This window comes from Dicentrarchus labrax, unplaced genomic scaffold (assembly GCF_905237075.1).
Source record: "Dicentrarchus labrax unplaced genomic scaffold, dlabrax2021, whole genome shotgun sequence".
Lineage (NCBI taxonomy): Eukaryota > Metazoa > Chordata > Actinopteri > Moronidae > Dicentrarchus > Dicentrarchus labrax.
Genome location: NW_026136708.1, coordinates 5,729,586 through 5,750,373, shown reverse-complemented (window position 1 = coordinate 5,750,373; position 20,788 = coordinate 5,729,586). Strand labels below are relative to the sequence as shown.

At 40.8% G+C, this 20,788-nt stretch overlaps 1 protein-coding gene across 1 annotated transcript; it reads right to left on the bottom strand.

The window, feature by feature from the left end:
• Positions 1-4,757: 4,757 nt before the first annotated feature.
• Positions 4,758-11,408, bottom strand: LOC127368309 (breast cancer metastasis-suppressor 1-like protein-A). The gene is made up of 10 exons (XM_051408941.1): positions 11,130-11,408; positions 10,818-10,908; positions 10,361-10,488; positions 10,037-10,116; positions 9,690-9,786; positions 9,151-9,240; positions 8,964-9,028; positions 8,824-8,863; positions 8,433-8,562; positions 4,758-6,713 (listed from the first exon to the last, which is right to left on the bottom strand). Exons 1-10 carry the CDS (start codon positions 11,263-11,265, stop codon positions 6,596-6,598), a joined length of 975 nt encoding a protein of 324 aa, XP_051264901.1. The 5' UTR covers positions 11,266-11,408; the 3' UTR covers positions 4,758-6,595.
• Between the last annotated feature and the right edge of the window lie 9,380 nt (positions 11,409-20,788).

Below are 20,788 nucleotides of genomic sequence, written 5' to 3'. Positions count from 1 at the left end.
GTTGACATCTTCAGACCAATTAGTGCACTGGTTTAACGGTGGCTGAGGATTGGCATGTGAAGGGAATGTTGTATAGCTTTGAGATGGAATCTTTGAGGTAAGGAAGACCTAACCTCTTCTTCACATAGAAGACAGAGGAAGAGCTGGCTGACAGCAGCTTACACAGCCATTCACATGTCATTTAAACCATCCAAAAGATAAAAACTGATACAAATTCAGGGCCACAACCTTGATACTAACATACATATGTCGTCAACAGATTCTTAGCAATTCTGCAGTTACGCTTCTTGTTGAATGTACACAGACAGCCAAGGGGGTCCTTCCAAGATACCCTTGTACAGCCAATGGGTGAGCCTTAGGGGGTTTACCAACAACACTGTCCGCAGAGTGAACTGCAAAGTGCATATCATGGCAAAGCTCACACAGGACACAGATTTTTCATTTCACTTTCCCTTATAGGATTGAGAATAAAAAGCACTGAAACTGAGCCACCCTGTACCCAAACAAACTTTTAATATTCATTGACTAAAACGGAAGGTTTTGTCTGAAGGTAGGACCTCTCAAGTTCCTTCGACTAAGCATGCAGTTAGGGTGGTACGGGGGCACACAACTTATTTACTCTCTTAGCTGTTGTCAGAGCACACAACAACACTATCTTGATGGATAACAGCCCTTGTCCAATGGGTATAAACTGGCAATTTCTACTGAAGGGCAGAGGAGTGTACCACAGGATGCAGCTGCCTCAGTCGAACTCAGTGGAGGGTGGTTAAAAATAAACTCTCTCCAAACCCCACATGACAAGAAGAGATCACTGATGCATACACCTCAATAGTGGAATGTGACAGACAGGAAACAGAGAACAGAAAAGACTGGGTAGCTCTTGGGGTCCACTCCCTCTCTTCACACTGCTTCTGAAAACCCAGCCATTTGCCTTGTAAACAGAAATGGCTGACTGCTTTCTGGGATGTTTCTCTATCACTGCTGGAGTCAATCCTAGATGGAGCCTTTCCATCTCAGGATCCAAGCCTTGAGAGGCTGCTCCAAAGGTGAGCACTGTGCCAGTCATCCCATTCACATGTGACAACAATCACCAGTATTGGGGATTTTATCTTACATTAGCAACAATACCTCAACATATAAGACTGTTGTTCAGTCCAAGAGGTTGCAGGTGGTTTCCTTTTTCCTTTTCTACAGAATCAAATAGAGGGCTAAATGTGCCTTTTTAGCCATGTTCCAAGAAAAAACATTTCTATTCTGAAGGGTGGGTGATCTAGAGTAGGTAAGGAGTGGGTGTTCTGTTATGAGGCATGGCAGTCTAAGGCTGTCACTTCTCTGCCATGCTGGATTTGAACTGACTCGGTAATAGCCACCTTTCTGGTTCTTTTGATCACCAAAAAGTCAGGACAGAGCTGGACACCCAGGAAGACCTCAGCATACATATAGGGACTCATACCTGCCAGACCTGAGATACTCCAATAGTAGTTTTGGATGTGACAGTAGGTACAACTGTCATTTCAGCAGCATCTCAGCCCCTGTATAAGAAACAGTTTCTGGGTTCTGCTGATACCTTTTCCTGTCGTTAGAGACATACCAAAATGTGCCTAGTTGTAATTGCTAACGTAATCACAAAGAAGATATTGTTACATGCTGTTCCATGTCCTTTGTTCTCCTTACAGAAAGTAGCCTTTGTACACCAGGACACAGGTGAGAGGTCAGGGGTACGTTGCAGATGCTAATACACAGTGACAATGCACCATTGAGAGGATGGATGCCATGGCACAGCATGTCAGTCTTCCTGTTCACTCGTGTAGTCTAGGAAGTTGGAGATGGAGGCCATGATTGTCATGTACCCTACCAAACTTGCTGGGAGACCAGTCTAAACAGGAATAGGGCTGGTGTCTCATGCATAGGACCAGACAGTCCTGAGAACAACTAATACACACAGCTCTATGTCCTTACCAAATATGGAGCTCCATCATGTGAAGACACTTGAAGTCAAATCATTGCTTGCACCTCATTGAAAAGAGGGCTTGGCAGTCGACACATGATGCTGGCAGAAGAATACTCAGGAGTAGTATCTGGTAGATACTGAATGTCTGAGTTATGTGTGCATAACCTGTATTGGTGTGTTTTTGCAACTAGAGATTCCTCGTAAGACAGACCTTTTGGTAACCTGGAGTTGGATACAGACTTTTTTCTCCTGCTAACTCTCAATCACGAGTACCATTTTAAGTTGAGTAATGCACCTTCTTCCCAGAACATTATAAATGTCATTTAGGATGTACTATTAAGTGATTGCATTGTTTTATTAAACTTGAATTTGACATTTTTCTTCACCAGACATTTGTCACCTTGTGGGAGAAAAAGTGTATTCATTTATGCTTGAGTTTCTTAAAAGTGAATCATTTATTACAGTATCTTGTTTGTCAGCATTTACTTGACAACTGGAACAATTGTGTGGAAAACAGACATTTCTGGTGAAGGTTGACATGCATATGAAAGAACTCAGTAACTAAAATTTGAAATGTAAAGGAGTTTTATCTTGTGGGATGTGGTGCCCCACTTGCAAACACATCCAGTCAGCTAACTCATGTGTAATAGATTACAGTATTAATGGTTGGTGTCTAGGCCATGACCTATATATAAAATGTTACTTATACAAGAGGCAGCATCTAAACTTACTTTCACAATTGCAGCTGCAGTTTGTTTTCAGATACCCACGGAAAAGGCAAAGCTTATCTTTAAAGAAGCAGCAACTTGATGCGACAAGAAACAGTATAGACAGTATAAGATGTAGGAACGGCTATACCCTGAGTGCTAATGTTGAATTCAAGGCCACTGCTCCTGACACACCTAGAGAGGTGATACCAGGCTCACTTGGATCACAGGTTGCAGCACGTTCCGTTTGAATCCACCTCGCTCTCGTCTTGCTCCTCGTCTATTCCTGATGATGAGCAGCTTGCCTCATCCCTTTGATGTTCACTTACCGATGTATGCATTTAACATTCTCTTATACAATCAGCATCAAAGGTACACGCCCACGCACGGGCCTGGCACACAGCAACATGCATGCATGCACAAAGAGATCCACATACACAGTCTCACTCTCTTGAAAATGCACAGCGATGCACACGCTCATACATCACACAGGGGGGCAGGGATATTAAGAATTTAGCACAGTGTGACACTTTCACGGTCTAATTAGCCCCAGTGTTGCAGTAAACACGTCCCAATGACCCTCCAGTTCTGGTTACTCATTAAGTATGGATGGGGCTGAAAATGGCCAGAAACTCAGGGGCCAGCATCCACATTCACCCAGCATCATCTCTAAACAGAAATCAAACAAGGAAACCCTTTTCTTTGCAGTTATATACCAGTGTATGTGCATGTTGGGAAGGAGCATGTTACATCATTTTTGACTGTACTCATATATACACAAGGTTGCACGCACAGGTTCACAGGAGTGCGTAAAGCAGATTAAAGGAGCGCTCTACAGAGATGCTGCATGGTGTGTAGAGATACAGACAGCCCTGTTGCTTGCTTGCTTGCTGCTGCTGCTGCTGCTGCTGCTGCTGCCTTTGACGCGGTGATGGGGATTTTCCTCTTCCTCTCTCCCTCTCTGTTGCGGTAGCAGACGTGGCCAGCGAGCTGTGATCAAACTGTGCCTTCATCCCTCCTCTTTCTTTCTCGCTCTCTCTCTCTCTCTCTCCCTCTCCCATCAGCTGGAGGGCTTCAGCAGCAGGGTGCCCCAGATTCACAGACCACCTCCCCCCCTCCCAACTAGTGCAGAGGCTGCTTCCTCTGCACTGTGGAGCACTACTGACACCTTCTGGACAGAAACGTGGTAGTGCAATGGGGATGTGCAAGCAGGGCGTATTTGGTGGTTTGATTGGTGGATTTTGAGATACATTCTCTTTCGTAAACTTCACGGTGTTCACCTAGTGTGACCATGGGGTAAAATATAGCCAATAATATTTATGGAAAACTCCAGTTTGGATTATAAAGCTTTACCTAAAGTGGAAATTGAACACATTAGCCATTCCAATTGATTCATTTGAATTTCTGGCTACACTGCCGCATCTGATCAATATTCCCAATAGATCAATCAATGGTTGCAGTGGTTTTGCATGAGGTGTCTGCAGAGGCCCGAGGCCAGGCGGATGGAGGGTGAGGGGCAGAGGGGGTACAAAATGGTACATCAGCGTCGATCCTGAATCGATACCAGTATGTGGTGTTAATCTACTGAGTGTCCCTCTGGCAGAAGTGACTGAAAGGTTGAACAGCACAGCAGACCAAAAAGCCATTATCAAATAGGACTAGCTCAGCATGTTTCTTCCAAATAAGCCACTTTTTTTATTGTCACTAAGGAGTGAAGCCTGGGTTCAGCGAACCTCAGGGGTGACTTTGGGTTGAGCACTGTCAGGGACTTTCTCTCTTTGTACACTGGAGTATTATATAAGATTGAATCTAGCCTTTTTTGTGCATGCTAGGCCAAATCCAATAGGATACTTAAGTTCTATGCAAAGCTCAGATATTTTTATCCAAAGCTCTTAAGTTCAAAAAAAGGAAATTAGTTTGAGTCAAGCTGAGGAGTGCAGGTTGATACTATAATCACCTAAATGCATGGGCGCTTCTTCTTTTTTTTTTTTTGCTGGAAAGGCAGGCAGAAAGCACAGCAGAAACACTGTTCCACTCAAGTTAACATTCCCTGCTCTCATTTACATATAAACAACTGTATATGTGCAGGTTTGACTCTCTTCAAATGATACAAACAAAATCTTTAATCAGCTGTACATGCATTGGCACAACGGGACAGGTTCCCTTTTTTTTTTTTACCTCTAATGCAGAAAGGAACCAAAATTCATTTAAAAAAAGTTAAAAACAAAGCAGAAATTAAAAACAAAACTTCTAAAGTTCTACTCAGTGAATGCCACATCAGGCTTCACAGACACTTTATGTTCATGATATAATGTTGCATCACCTCTCCTTACAATACTATTGGCAGGTAATACTTTGAAGTATGTATGCAATGTTTAAAAGAACCATAAATACAACACACAGCAACATCCCCTCCATTGTATCAAGCGTCATATACAAAAACAAAGAAGGTTCGATTGGACGGATTGTACACACACAGAAATACTCCTTTAACCTTGCTTTCTCATTGTACTGTTAATACGTCAACGTTGAGGAACATTTTTACTGACAGCAAGGAGGAAGACAAAAGAGAATAAGGAGAGAGAAGTGACAGTTGAGGGGGGGGGCACAGGGAAGAAGAGAGGACGGGAAACAGGAGATATTTTAGATTTTTCAGAGGTGTGACATTTACACTGCAGGAATTAATAACCAATCCTTTCAGCTATTATATTCATAGCACACACACAACATGGGCCGAATAAAGACAAAAAAACCTGAAAAATGGCACGATGAATTACAAAAATCGGAGGCAATGTGGGCCTGGATCCTGCCTTCAATGATAAGTTGTAGGCACTGTCAGACGCATGGCAACACGACAGGAGACAGAGGGAAGAGTCACAGTGAAGGAAACACAAAACATACACTCATCTCTATATACAGGGCACCTCCGATTACTGTATGCTTTTAAACACAGTTCAATGTTTTGCTTAGTGCATGGGGTTGGACTTGGTTTGAACTTAAAATATCGCTGTGAATATTACACTAAAACATCAAGACATCAAGAAATCATTTAGTACAGTGGCTCCCCAAGTGGGTTTCAACAAAACCCTGGGGTTTTCATGGAGAATAGTTTCATCTCATTATGTTCATAATATAATCATTTACTCAAAATTGATTAATCATTCTGCATTTTCATATTGACACTTGTGCAATTGCTTTTACTAAATCAAACATTATCTCAAATGGGCTCCCAGGGGATCCTAATACAGAATTATTAGGCTCTATGGAGCATGAAATTTCAAATTTAACGGGTGCATCTGGAGAGGCAAATGAAACTCACTGGTGACGGCATCCTCACCTGGATCAGGGTTTCTCACTCGCTCGTTCACTGACCCGCTTCAGTCCTCTGGGTGCTAACACAGTACAGAGTAAGGCTTCACTGCATTGATATTCACACTTCGGGAGTTTTTTTTATTTTTATTTTACCCCCATTAGCCTAGGCATCGTCTTGTCTCAGAAAGGCACGGCGACTGAGCTCTGCGGTTCACAGTTCGCTACTGCTCCGGTTCTTCGCCCTTCTGTATTTTTTAGCAGCACTTTGCATTGTCTCCTTTCCAGAGAAAATGACACTTTGTGACCTTGTCAATAATATCAACATACATACATATTTACAGAGAAGATCGTCTCCTTAGACTCGAAGCGTCAGTTGATATTTGTTTCTTTTTTGTTACTTATACGCAGAGGGAGTAAAGTGAGGTGTGTGTGTGTGTGTGTGACTGTACATATGGCAAGAATGTAGAAAGATACCACACGGAAAGGAGACAAATAGAAACACAGCAGAGATGATGGTCTTTTCCTATATGTGTGTGTGTGTGTGTGTGTGTGTGTGTGTGTGTGTGTGTGTGTGTGTGTGTGTGTGTGTGTGTGTGTGTGTGTGTGTGTGTGTTTCATTGTGTTTTTACGAGTGTTTGATAGTGTATTTGCCTTTCTGCAGCTGGGAGATGTACAGCTTTGACTTGGTGCCATCCAGCCGTTTGAACCACACCTCATCGTTGTTGACGGTGGTGATGATGGCACTGCGTGACACAAACATACAGCAATGTTATCGCACAATCAATTTGTGTTCCTCAGAAACAACATAGAGGGTGTGCACGTAACAATCACTGTCACGGTCACTCCACCATGAGAGGCAAACAGTCAGCAGCCATCAAGTATTTACGTGGGAAGATTAACAAGGAAAACTCTTGCTTAAGTGGTAAAGAGATATTGTTTTCACAGACAGCCAAAGGCTAAAGAGAAGAGAAGCAATCTTTTCTAAAAGGCTGAGTAACATTAACTAATGACACCTGATTGAAACATGTAATAAAATCTTTTACAAACATGATCACAGACATCCTGAATATCATTAGAAGCTTGTGAATGTGATTAGGTTGCCAAATATGACCAGGGGCAAGGAGGCTCGATGTGTAAACAATGAAAAACATGAATATGCCACTTCTTATACACAAACTGCGATCAAAACCAGACCTCACACCGTGCACACACGTATTCTACAGCATTAAGAGGGTGATTAAGGTGGAGATGAAAAATACAGTGAGAGACAGAAACTAAAAAAACAAAACAAATTATTCTAACAGCCACGGACTGTGTAATACTGTTTTGCAGTACACACAGCGTTCTGTAAAAAGCAGGTATATGTTTTGTGTGATCAACAGCAACTACTTCCCTGTGTTTAGGTCATTCAATTCTATTTTAAAACAGTGTAGCTCTTGGTGGTTGAGAAATAACTTCTCAATTACTACTACAGGTACATGAAGTAAGTAATTTCCCCACGGGATTATTAAAGTATGTCTGATTCTGAAATAAATGACTGAAATGGGTGGTGTAAACAGCCACAGCCATGCAAAAGGTTTGGATACAATGACAGATACTGTGGTACTGTTGGAAAACCTTGTCGATGGGACCGAACTGTATAGCAGTACTTTTCACTGACAGGGCTTTAAAATAGTGTAACAGGCAATGGTATTTTAATGCACAAATGTCATGTGTACATCCATGTAGGGCTTACTGTGGGAGTGGAAATGAGGCTTGTGCATGTGATGGAGATTTATAAAAACAGAAGCATATGTGTTCACAGCTACATAAATCTGACAATAACAGTTCTGTCTTTGTGACATAGACTGTGCATACTGTGTGGGGGCGCTGTGAAATAATCAGACAATAACTCTACCACCACTCCCTCCTTAGCTCTCGCACTCCTACCCTGGCCTCAAATGAACGGGAGGCCCGGTTGTGTTTGCATTCTGTTAGGTTGAGATCTTGTGAAGGAAACTTCATTTCTGGCTACATTTTATTGTCCACCGACTGTCTGGTACTAATTCATAGCAGCCGCCTGTGTGCATCTGCGTTCCCACTGTCAGTGCTGCACTGTGAGAAAGTGACTGATCAATGCATGCCCTCTATTCACTGAGCAGCCTGTCCTGACAACACACAGGGCAGGATGCACAAAGAATCACAATCATTCAGCCAAATACTCACATAATCTCTTTGATTAAAATCCATCTATGATCAAACACATACTCAGTCACAGACTCACACAATGTGCCAGTACACACATCATCTAGAGCAATAACTCATACATGCTATAACCAGAATCATCACTCCCTCTCATTATTACAGAGCTTTTTAACTCTGCTCACACACACACACACACACACACACACACACACACACACACACACACACACACACACACACACACACACACACACACACACACACACACACACACACACCTAGTCGGGTACTCGTCCTTCCTGTTGATGCAGATGGCCTGCCCCCTGCAGTACCACTGGTTGTCATAGAAAAGCCGACCGTCCTCGGAGCGGGCCACATGGTGATGTCTGTCGGGCTTGACTGCAGGGACTGGAGGCAGAGAGAGTGAAGACGACATCAGTTGTCGAGGAAGTGAGACAGGGACGGTGCAAGTTTAAAAGAAACACAGCACAGAGTATAAAAAGAGAGGGACAAAGACAGATGAGGAGAGGAACATTTGTCTCCTTTTCAACTATGAACTTGAGCACTTTTAGCTGAAAGTATTGAGTCAACCCCTCCTGTGTGAGTGCGGGTCGATGGCTGCACTCAGCCAGGTATTGACTGTAACCAAGGATGAGGAGAAACTCTTACCATCCACCTTCACCCTGTGTGGCCCCAGTGATGCCATCGCCTGTGGGGGGGGGTGGGGGTGGGGACAGACACAACTAAAAAGGTCAAATCACATCACAGACACATTCACAGAGAGACAACTTTGTTTGTTTACAAAATACCTTTCTTATAGCTGTCCAGTCTTCAAGAATATCGAGATCTTGCAGCATGTAGACGATATAAGGCCGTAATAGAGTGGTTAAGGAAGAATCTGTCTTAACAGTACATCAGTGAAGCGCTGCAGCAAAGTGTGGTGCACATGAATGATGGGAGGAATAAGGCAAGGACAGGACAAAGGGAAAAGGATATCGGAAACAACAACAGGCTTCTTCTTCTTGACAGGGCAGAATGGGTCCTTCTTCTTGTTTTTCCGCGAGTGCAATCCATCATTCCACAACTCTGGAAGAGAAAGAGGACAGGTTAGAGAGAGGAGAGTCGCTTCCTTCTGTAGGATATTCTCTTCACGTTTCAATTTGTTTTATAGATCACTTATTATTCATCAACCCTACTAACTGTACCCGTATTGTAGGCATGTTAGTGCTTCTTAACTTAACATTTAACTGACAGGTTCAACAGCTGACAGATTCCAGTTTTGATTAATTGTTATACTGATTGTTCTAAACATCCAAATACCAAATATTTATTTACTGATGAACAAAAATGAATGTGAGGAATGCTTTACTCTAGTTCCTAACAATAAGAACTGAATACTATGGACTTTATGGATGCTGGCCAGACTTTAGGATGTCCCTGTCCAACCTCTGATAGATTTTATAAAGTAAATGATGAATGAATGGATCAAAACAATATTATTGTAGACAGCTGTTGGCTGCAGCCCTAGTTGGTACCTGAGGTAATGTCAATACTGTGTCTGTCTTCCTCCAATCGTCTTATCTTCTCCTCCAGTTCACTCTGCACAGTGTCAAACAGCAGCAACTTCTCACTCTGGGAGACAGAAACAAATAGTCAAAACACACTGGTCGGAAAACCACCATCAGAAATCATCTCCAGAAGCAGTGGACTAAATTCAGTTTGTTTAGGTGGTGGACACTGTGGCGAAAGCCAAAGCCTCCAAAATTAAAGTGGATTTCCTACATTGTAAAGGCAGAAATCTGGTTGGACAAAATGTGTTGTGTGACGTGAACATGCAAACCTAACCCTCACATAAGCTCTGACTCATTCGTTGACCTCTCACCTCCCAGTGTTGGCAGGCAGCCTGGATCTCACACTCATACTTGTTCTTCACTGACTCCAAGCACAGCTCCCTGTAGATCCCTGTCACAAGCATTTAAACATTAAATCAATCTGACACAGGCAGCAGGAAAGATGATACCTTTTTTAATCTCATGGTCTATATAGCACAAACACACATGCTGTGTTTAGCTCTTTTCCAATATAGTTCATTGTTTTGATGAACAAAAAACCTCTTTGTCATAGGTGGCTGACATGTAAAGATAGTCACTTCCAGATATATACTTAAGTATATTCCATAATATTATGGAATATTACATTGACCCACCAGCAACTTTGGTCCTGATTTGCATGTTCTCCTGCAGGTTGGCTAAAGGCTCCAGGTACTCTTGGGCACAGCCGGCCATTACCTCCTGCAGCTTGATGTCCACCTGGCTCAGACGCTCCTTGTACAGCCTGAAATAAGGAGGCAAAGCTCATCAAATAATGGACCTACACTGGCATGACTGTATGTGTATGTATTACACTGAGCTGAAGAATTTAACAATATCTTGTGTGCAACTTCCAAACACTGGTAAGAAATTTGAATGAGTTGCAAAAAAATCAGATTTCCCTACTCTCACTGGTCTGCAGAATGACAACATTGAGTGTGTGTGTGTGTGTGTCTCTTGAGAACAGGATGCTGAGAGAATATCCCAAGCAGCCTTGAAGTGCAGTGTTAGTTCAGAGCAGACAGCAGTAGGTGAAGGCTGGCTGGGTGGAAACAACTTGGGGAAGGAACTTACTGCTCCTTCAAGTCAGTGAACTGTTTCTCCAGGGTGGTCATCTCATCCAGGCACTCCATCCTCCTCCTCTCACAGTCCTCATCATCCATCTCTGTTCACATAAACACATGACAGCTTTGACTTCACCTCCCAATACCAACCACCATCACCGTCTACCATCATAGCATCTCCACCCCTTGCTGTACATTGTCTCCACCCCTCCCTGGTCAAAGTTTTCAACATTAACCGCATATCATGACAAAGCCAGGTCCGACAGATGTGACATTAATGAACTGAGCTGTGTGTTGATATTTAAGGCCTATTTTTTCCTACCCGAGCTGTCTCCATCTTCAGACACGGACGAGCTGACGGTGTCCTCCTCGTCCGTGCTGCTGCCGTCTTGCTCGGGAAAATCCACCTCCATTTCTTCGTGGTTGCTTTCTTTCTTCTCCCGGGAGTGAACCGGCATTGCGACGTCCAGATAAGCCGGCGTTAACGTGGCGGAAGGGCTGTTCGGTAATTTCAGCCCCAATAAAAAGGTAAATGTACCTCAGACAGCTAACCGGTTAGCTAGCTCGCATCTAGACAGCTGGTAATACAAACATGGCCACCGCCGGCCAATCACACGGAGCTTTACTGAGTCTGTCCAATCAGATGTTGGTATGGTTGCTACGGAAAGAGTTTAGGGATTTGTAGTTTCTTTAACTTTTTCTGAAAACGAACACATAGGCCCTACTGTATGTGCAGGTATATACCTACATTGTTATGTTTTTTAGGTATATGGAAAGTCTGATGGCCTGAATGTAATGCTTTATTTACTTTATGCTATACTTTACATTTACGTGTTACTTATTATACATGTTAGACTCTTTAACCAACAGAATAATAATAATCAAATCATATAAATACCTTTATAGGGAATGTCATTCTTTTATTATTTTTTGTGAGGTGCCTTTATGAGGCCTTTTCTTTCTTATATCTTTTGATCTTACCAGCACAATTATGCTTATGATTTCATTCATGTGTTATGGGGTATTACTTTCTAAGTCGCCATTTTAAAGGTGTTGTAAGCTGTAACTAATAGCTTTAATAATAGTTAATACATCATTTTCTAATGCTTTATAGAGCTTTATATGGGCAGTGTGACCCTGGACATTCAGTACCTGAATTCAATAACATTCACAACTGCATACTGGGATTATTATATTGGGATATTGTTATTCCAGTGTGTAACATTTAGAAGGATCTACGTCCACCATTTTGAACCGACATGTTTAGTAGGCCCGAATGGACAAACCAAACACTGGCTCTAGATAGGAGTGCTCACATTTTGCATGAGTTTCCTAGCCACTGTAGTTTCTCCCACACAATGGACCTTCAGGAACCCATTATTCATTTTTATTAACATTTAGAACTGCAGATAACTTACGGTTTTGCTGATGGCTTAATAGAAAGCGACAAACACTTTCATCCTTCATTAATGATTTATTAACATTTAACATTAACAACTGCAACCTTGATGGTTTATTGTCCTTTATTGATTACTAACAGTTATTAGAAAACACAATCAATTACCATTCAAAAGGTAAAGATTTTGTACAACCTGGCCATCTGAAAGTTGTTGTTATTGATGGCTCCTAACTGATCAATAAAGCATTAGTAAATGGTTTAGTCTATAACATTAATCATTAAACATGAAGGCATTATTTACAATTTATATTTATAAAGGGAGGCTTATTAGAAAGTGGTAACTTTCTATGGATTATTGTCCTGTTACTAAATCAAGACTAAATCTACAGGAGACAATACTGTTGAAGATGTTGAGGTGGGTGGGTAGTATACCGCAGAGGAGGTATCATATGTGCTGACTGCTGACTCATGTGTTAGTCCTGCAGGTCCAGACTCAAAGATATTGAATACATGCTGTCAGTGCCATCATCACAGCCTGTCTGAGAACTTGAATACCTTTTTTTGGCACTGGAAGCAGACAGGAGCTTTTCACAATGAAGGCACCCTGTACAGCTGCAGTGATATGTTGAAGAGGTGCAAGAGAGCCTTTCTTAGCTGACTGGCAGATGATTCAAGCACCCCGGGGTTAAAGCTGTCACGACTTGCTGCTTGACTCTCTTCTCACTCACCTGGGTGGCATTGATGGACAGACTGAGGAGTGGGTGGAGGCTGCAGCTGTGGTGGTGTCTAACAGTGTGATGGACAGATGGAAGTGTGGGATTAGTTTATAGTGCTGGTGGTTCACACGTATATAGATATAACATTCATAAGTTTACTGAGTTTGAATCAGAAATGATTAGGAAAGAAGTCAAGAGAAAACAGTTCTAATCTTGTACTTCTTATATGTTTAACCTGCTTTTTGGGGTTTACTTAAAGCTGTATAATACACGCACACCACAGTGAGTATGGCCAGAATGTTAAATGAAGTTACATGCAAACACCAGTCATTTGACCATATAAATATCAATACATTGTGCCTGAAAACACCATAACCTGTATGAGGACCCCTCTGTATCTCTGGGATTATGTAAGGCTATGTAGCATTTTTAAAAGCAGAATTTTTCCTGTTCAAATCAGTTTGTTTTTAAAGACAGATATCTGCTCATATGTAGATTTATCCTAGATTTCCGTTCATACATTATTTGACTTATCACATAAAACATTTAGATTTGAATCTATTGTGCACACAGGGCTGGGGAATATAACTGATATATACTGATGATATATTTTTTTATTTACAGTTATTGTTGCAACGTTGTCCTGGATCTATTTTTTTCATTTTTGTTCTACAATCTACATATATCTGTATTTTTGTCTTAAAAATGTGTACATACCGGCGGTTAGCTCAGTGGGTAGAGCTGGCGACCCATGTACCGAGGCTGAGTCCTTCCTGCAGCGGCCCAAGGTTCGAATCTGACCTGCGGCCCTTTGCTGCGCGTCATCCCCTCTCTCTGTCCCCCTTTCCTGTCTGTCTTCAGCTGTCATATCAAAAATGTGTACATACTGTGATTTTAAAAAATCTATTCTGTACACACAAAATCTATTGCATTTGTGTCTGTCCTGCAAGAGGGATCCCTCCTCTGTGGCTCTTCTTGAGGTTTCCTCCATTTAAAGGGTTAAAGGGTTGTTTTTGAGGAGTTTTCCTTATTTGAATCGAGGGGTTGTTTTCTGTACAGACTGTGATTTGTGATACTGGGCTGTATAAATACAAACTGACTTGACTTGAGATTTTACCATACCATTTACACCTATAGGTAATTATGCTTAATATTTATGTATATTATACCATTGTTCTGTATGTAAATATTAACAACTGTTGTTTCAATGTAATAAAGTATCTTGGTTTTCCAGACATTTATTAGCTGGATTAGTAAAAAAAAAAAATAGTAATAGTAATTTCCTGTCTGATTATCCTACCTATAGTTTCTCAATTGATTTTCCAGAAAATGTACTATATAGCAATATAAAATTACATTTTCTTTGAGAGAGGACTTTATCCACATTGCATGCTCCTATTTGTGGGTATTTTTAGTGCATTTTATGCAACTGACAGGTCCACCGACGTTTCAACCACAAGAGGGCAGTAATGACCTTTGCTAGATGGTTGAACAATAGCTCCCAGTTCTTAAAGTTGAATCCATTCCTGAAGAGTAAAATTGATTCTAGGTCTGAAACTGGAAGAATTCATAACAATGATAAAATAGCAACTTTAGAGTCATCAAAGGAGCATGATTTAACACTGGATGTACGTATACATTGATGAATGAAAAGAACACAAATAATAAACATAAATGCTTTCTATTTTTGAATGCTCTAAAAATGCCCAGTGCTATCATTAATATGTTGCCCTATTCGCGTTTCATCTTGAAAAAATGAACATGAAGTCAAACCAATGTGGTTTGTCATCAACAGATAAAACAAGAAGCTGGAATTTTTTTTTTTCGGCAAAAAAGTTGACAGGGGACCTGCTCAGACCTCACAAAATGCACAAATGCATATGAGAATATTAAACAGTGAAAGATTTTGTTCAGTCAGTTTGCGGTTTGTCTTACAGCCTCACTATTTCCGTGGTGTGTTGCACAGTGCCAGTCAGATCCATTTTCACACTGCTCTAAGTGTGTCAGGAAACTTTGCTGGTCTAATTTGTAGGCTATTTAGGGCAGAACAGTGTGATTGCAGAAAGTCTGTGTTGTTTGTGGTTTATTTCATAATACTGAGCTTTTTTTTTTCTCATAGTCTCATACAGTCCAGACTGCTGACACATTGGGCTATCAATAAAGCTGCACACAAAGGAATGTAGGAGAAACTCAAGAATGAGAGTACAACCAAACAGTGAACCACAGTTTATGGTCAACTGGCATGTTTTCCAAGTCTCCTCCAATTTTATTACTTAAAGCTGTACTAAAAAGGCAGCCTGGAAGAAGTTCTAGCACAGTATTATTTGTATTGTCTTAACCACTTTGCATGTGCACTCACAGGACAGTCGGGATTGTGATAACAACATGTAATCAATGTAACCATACTTTCTTACACAGGCTGGGTGCCATACGTTTTATCTTTTGGTGTGATGTTAGTTCTGCAGTTTCAAAAATACTTTAACCTTTCAAACAGTTTCATATTGTTGTGGCTTCATTTGAAAGAGAGTTCTAAGAATCTTGGTGATTTATCTTTCACAACAAACCTAATGCTGCAATTCTTGACTCGACTTGCTTCCTACCATTGAAAAATTATTATAAAAAAACAAATTGAAGTTGGTCTCGGATGCTTTTATCTTATCTCCTTTGAACTACTGCAGCTCCCCCTATTCATGCCCAAAAATCACTTACATCTCTAGCTTGTTCAATATGCAGCAGCAAGTATTTGAATTGAGGCCAAGCAAAGTGTTTGTAAATCCCCAACATTAGCAGTCCTCCCCTGCTAACCACCTATAAAACTACATTCAGATTTTAATGATCATCTTTAAACCTGTTTAACTAGTTGCATTACAGAGCTGTTGGTTGTACATGTGCACAGATCCTCTGACCCTTGTGGCTTACTATTTCATTATCATCTTTAACTGCCTTTCGACGTGATTCTTTTCAAAGTTTCCACTGGGGCTGAGCAGGGTTTTTTCACAATATGATCACAATATCAGCTTAAAAGGGATGGGAAATCAGCTTATTTGCTTTCTAGATTAGAAAACCAATACCACACTTGAATGTATATGCTAAATATGAGGCTATAGTTAACAGCCAGTCATCTTAGCTTAGCATAAAGAAACAGGGGGAAACAACCAGCCTCCAAAGGTAAAGAATATTCTGCCTACAGTACTAGAACCTCTAAAGCTCATTAACTAACACGATATCTACCTAGTTTGTTTGATTCATAAGTCTAAAAACTACAATTTCTGGTTAGCTGTTGTTTTTATGCTAAGCTAAGGTAAGTGCTTGCTGACTCAAGCTTCATATTTACTGCTCAGACGTGAGAGTGGTATCGATCTTTTTATCTAACTTAGTGCAAGAAAGTAAGTATTTCCCCCCAATTGAACTTTACCTTAAAAAATTGAAATCTCAGAGACAAATCTCTCGAAACATCTGAAAAATAAAACCAAAATCTGAGTTGGATAGCACCAGGGCTAAGTGAGGAAATATGTTTTTTTTTGGGGGGGGGGGGGTGATTTTGTTAAACTGACCCTTCAATGTGTTTCCATGCTGCTATATGACTTAACCAAAAACCATGATCCTATGGTGTCACTGTGACTGATGTGAGAGATTCCTGATGGCAATAGAGCAGTAGGACAACAGATCATATCTCATATGATTAACCCCTTTGTGTTTGTGTGTGTGAACGTATAAAACACTGTGGGAATGCCTGGGGACGGAAATAAAGGTATTACCCCTTCTTCGAAAAACACCCACGCTTCCCCGAAAAAATATGCATTTGCACATTCAGCGTGAAACTGAGGCTACAAAGGGGAGGATCTCAGAGTTTTTTACCTCAGTTTGAAAGTTTCAAACCTGTCTCAGATGTCTTCAGTCACTTTTTCAGAAGCTATGGCAAAACAAAGAGTCTGAAACACTATTTCCCTCATTCTACACCACCATGACCCTCACATGCCACAGAAAGGGGATACCTCTGGTCTTTTTACAGGTACAGCTTTTTTTCTTGTTGTGAAAAACACACAGCACTAGAACTTCCATGTAGTTTTTCCCTTGCTACTCACTGATGACTGAGATCATTGGATAAGGGCATGAGAAAGGTCACACACACACACACACACACACACACACACACACACACACACACACACACACACACACACACACACACACTATGATCTTCATTCATGTCTTCTGCTCTATTAAAATCATGTTGAATGAAATGGAATGTACATTATGTATTTACATGAGATAACAAGCACATACAGCATAGATGGTTGTGGTGAAGTCCCTTTGACCAAGAAACCGTTTGACTCATATCTTTAAACAGTGAGCAAGCCTACCCATTGTTTGATACAAGCCAATGCAAAACATCCATGCACGAACTTGTCATAGCCCACTAAAATACTCCTTTTTTACATCAAGCCACACATTGTGAAAACATAAAGTGGGTGTAGTTTGTATAAACTCTGGGTGTACAACTGCTGTGTCACCGAGCCCACGCAAGAAATGGATTGGTTGAGGTTTACTGTCCACTGAGTGATTACTGTAATATTGGAGCTTCCTTCTGAAACAGGAGTGAAGTTGTCATGAATGATATCTGCACATGTGAAGCTGAAGCTATTTTAGACAGCTGAGCTAGGAGCAGATCACTGATACGAGCTACTGACATAGATGACAGATTCAAAATGAGATTATCTGGTTGTCTCAAACACTGTCACCATCTATTCATAGAAACACAATAAAAATATTCTTTCACTGCTATTTCATTTACATTTATCTTATAGTTGTACTTCGACAAATAGATTAAAACATTTTGAGGATCAATAATTTAAAGACTGGAAGCAGATGGAAACAGGTTGCTGGCTCTCTGCAAATACACAAACAAGCACCTCTTAAAGGACCAGTGTGTAGGATTTAGGAGGACCTATTGGCAGAAATGAAATATATTATTCATAGATGTGTTTTCTACGGAAGCTGAAAAATGTGTACGGTCCATTGACAGTATATATAATGGACAGAGGGAGAATGAGCCGATTTATCACTTAATCTATGAGCTCAGTAAACAGTTTCCTGATGAGTTTATGGTCTCAATTACTAGTTTCATGTCTTCTTCGATACATTGTCATGTTCACATTAAGTAAATTATTGCCCAATTTAGAGTCAAATAGACAAATTATATAAAGCTGCGTATGCTTTTGGGCGTGGCTACCTGAAACTCAGATCAAACTATTGTTAGGCGTTGCCTATTTCTCGATGAAACATATTTTAGTGTACTGTTTATCTGTAATATGAGATTGTGTGTGACCACTTGAGCCTCCATTGTTGCCTGCTACAAACGAGTCAAAACTGCACTGCCAATAAGCGCAGATCAGCTCGCAGTACGTGACCTCTGCTGGCTCGCTCTGGCGTCCTCTAACTGTCAAGTCTAAATGCCAAACTCAAGGCTTTGAAGCAGTGCTCAAACCAATGGGTGACGTCACGATAGGTTCACACATGGTAAAGCCCTATCTACAGCCAGTGTTTGGTTTGTCCGTTCTATTGCTCTGGGCAGTTCAACATAGATAGATGGATGGATGGATGGATGGATGGATGGATGGATGGATGGATGGATGGATGGATGGATAGATAGATAGATAGATAGATAGATAGATAGATAGATAGATAGATAGATAGATAGATAGATAGATAGATAGATAGATAGATACTTTATTTATCCCGGGGGAAATTCAAGCCGAGGGAAATTCATGTACATAGCATCCTCAGGCCCCCAGGAAGAGTGCTGGGCTTTGAAGCCAATCTGACACGGGGGCCAAACTTTGTCGTGACAGTAATAGCGTCCACACATGATGCACAGGGCCCAAAAATACTTCCCCATAAGCTTGCATTGTAAAAATATTTTTTGAGCATCAACCGCTGCGAAATGATTTGTTTCTTTATCAGAATTTGATTCATTTGGATCAAAAGTCCAAATACTGGAAGCAGCCAGAAACAGCTAGCTAGCCTGGTTATCTTGAAGCAATATGTCTACCTATACCACATAAAGTTTACTAATTAACACATTCTATCTGCATGCAGTTAAACAAAATAGATATAACATTGTAACGTATGCATATTTTTGAACAGTGGACGGATCCAGTCCAGGTGTTTCCTTGTGCTTCCTGTTTTTATGCTAAGATAAACGAATCGTCTCTTCACTCTAGCTCCATAATTACCATACGAGATACTACACATGAGAGTGGTTTCAGGCAAGAAAGTGAAAAAGCATATGTCCCAAAATGTCAAACTATTCCCTTAAGTGCAAATAGTAAATGCTTTCCAGAAATTACGAGTGTTTCAGTTTCAAAAATTAGCCATGATGTAATTTCAGTATTAGTAGTTTGACTTTTTTCCCTCTCTTTCCCCCGACTTCCTCATTAGCAGTATTTTACGCCTTGCTGAGCCGTCGTTGTAAAAAAAAGGGGAAAAAAGTATCCATCACTTACATCTACTTGGTACTTATTACTGTAAAATGCAGGCATGGAAAATAATAAAAGTTTCCTTTAAAGGTCCAGTGTGTAACATTTAGGAGGATCTATTGGCAGAAATGGAATATAATATTCATAGGTATGTTTTCATTAGTAAATAATTAATTAAACTTGAATTTAGGAATTGTTATGTTTTTGTTTCCTTAGAATGAGACATTTTTATCTATAGACGACGCTGGTTGCCTTCCATGGAGTCCGCCATTTTGAACCACCATGTTTCTACAGTATCCCAGAAGGAACAAACCAAACACTGGCTGTAGGTAGAGCCTTTTGGGATTTTTGAGAATTACGTGGCCACGGTAGTTTTTTCAAAAGACTTCACAGCCCATACTCATTCCCAGGTCGTCAAATACAGACGGCACTGTTCAGCTAGTTACAATCTGCAGTTTCACCACTAGATGCCACTAAATCTTACACACTGGACCTTTAAACTAATATTATGATTATGTAACCTGCTTTATAAAATATTTAGGTTTTTTCTCAACTTGATACTTATACTACTAACTATTACTAATGCAATAATACAACAGCTCTGTAATTAATCCTACCTTCATGAAGGTTACAATGTTGAATTTTTGTTCAAAGTATTTTAGAGAAGTGTTCATTCGAATGCATGGTCATATTAGAGTCTGCTGTGTGTGCTGCTCCAGAACTGCATTTCATTATGCTGAGGGGTGTGAATAATATTTTGTCCTCTCTCATTTATACCATGAGGGTAGAAACACCACTTTATACAGCTGAACAACAACATAAACTGTAGACTCTGAAGTGATCACATAGTGATCAAATGTATTGCAGGACTGTTGCATTAGCTTCTTGTACCTAATAAACTGTCACATAAATGTAGCTGCACAGCGAAACAACCCATTTTTTTCAAAGCATGCAGGGTGAGGTTGGTGTTAGTTGGTCAATTGAGAAAATGTGAGAGTTTCATGACTCAAGCACTGAACCAACAGGGTGTGAGGGCCCCTGAGGCACTATACTGACTCAGATAAGTGGTACTTTTCCAACATGCAGACAGAGGGCAATGTACAGCACTTGACACTGAGCTGGCGTCAGTGCTTTCACAGCGGTTGGTGTCCATAGCAACCAGCGGTAAACACATGGCAAGTGCAGACAGGAGCACTTGCAGAGCCTAAAAAAAAAAAAGTGAAGACATTCTCAAAGATGTTAAGTGGAAGTCCCAGTTTTTCCTATGTGTGGTAAATATCTGACCATATATAAACACAAGCACACAATCTTTGCAACAGGAGAAAAAACACAGGGCTGCAAGAACAGTTTGTCCCCAGATGCTTCACTATGATACTCGGAAGAGATG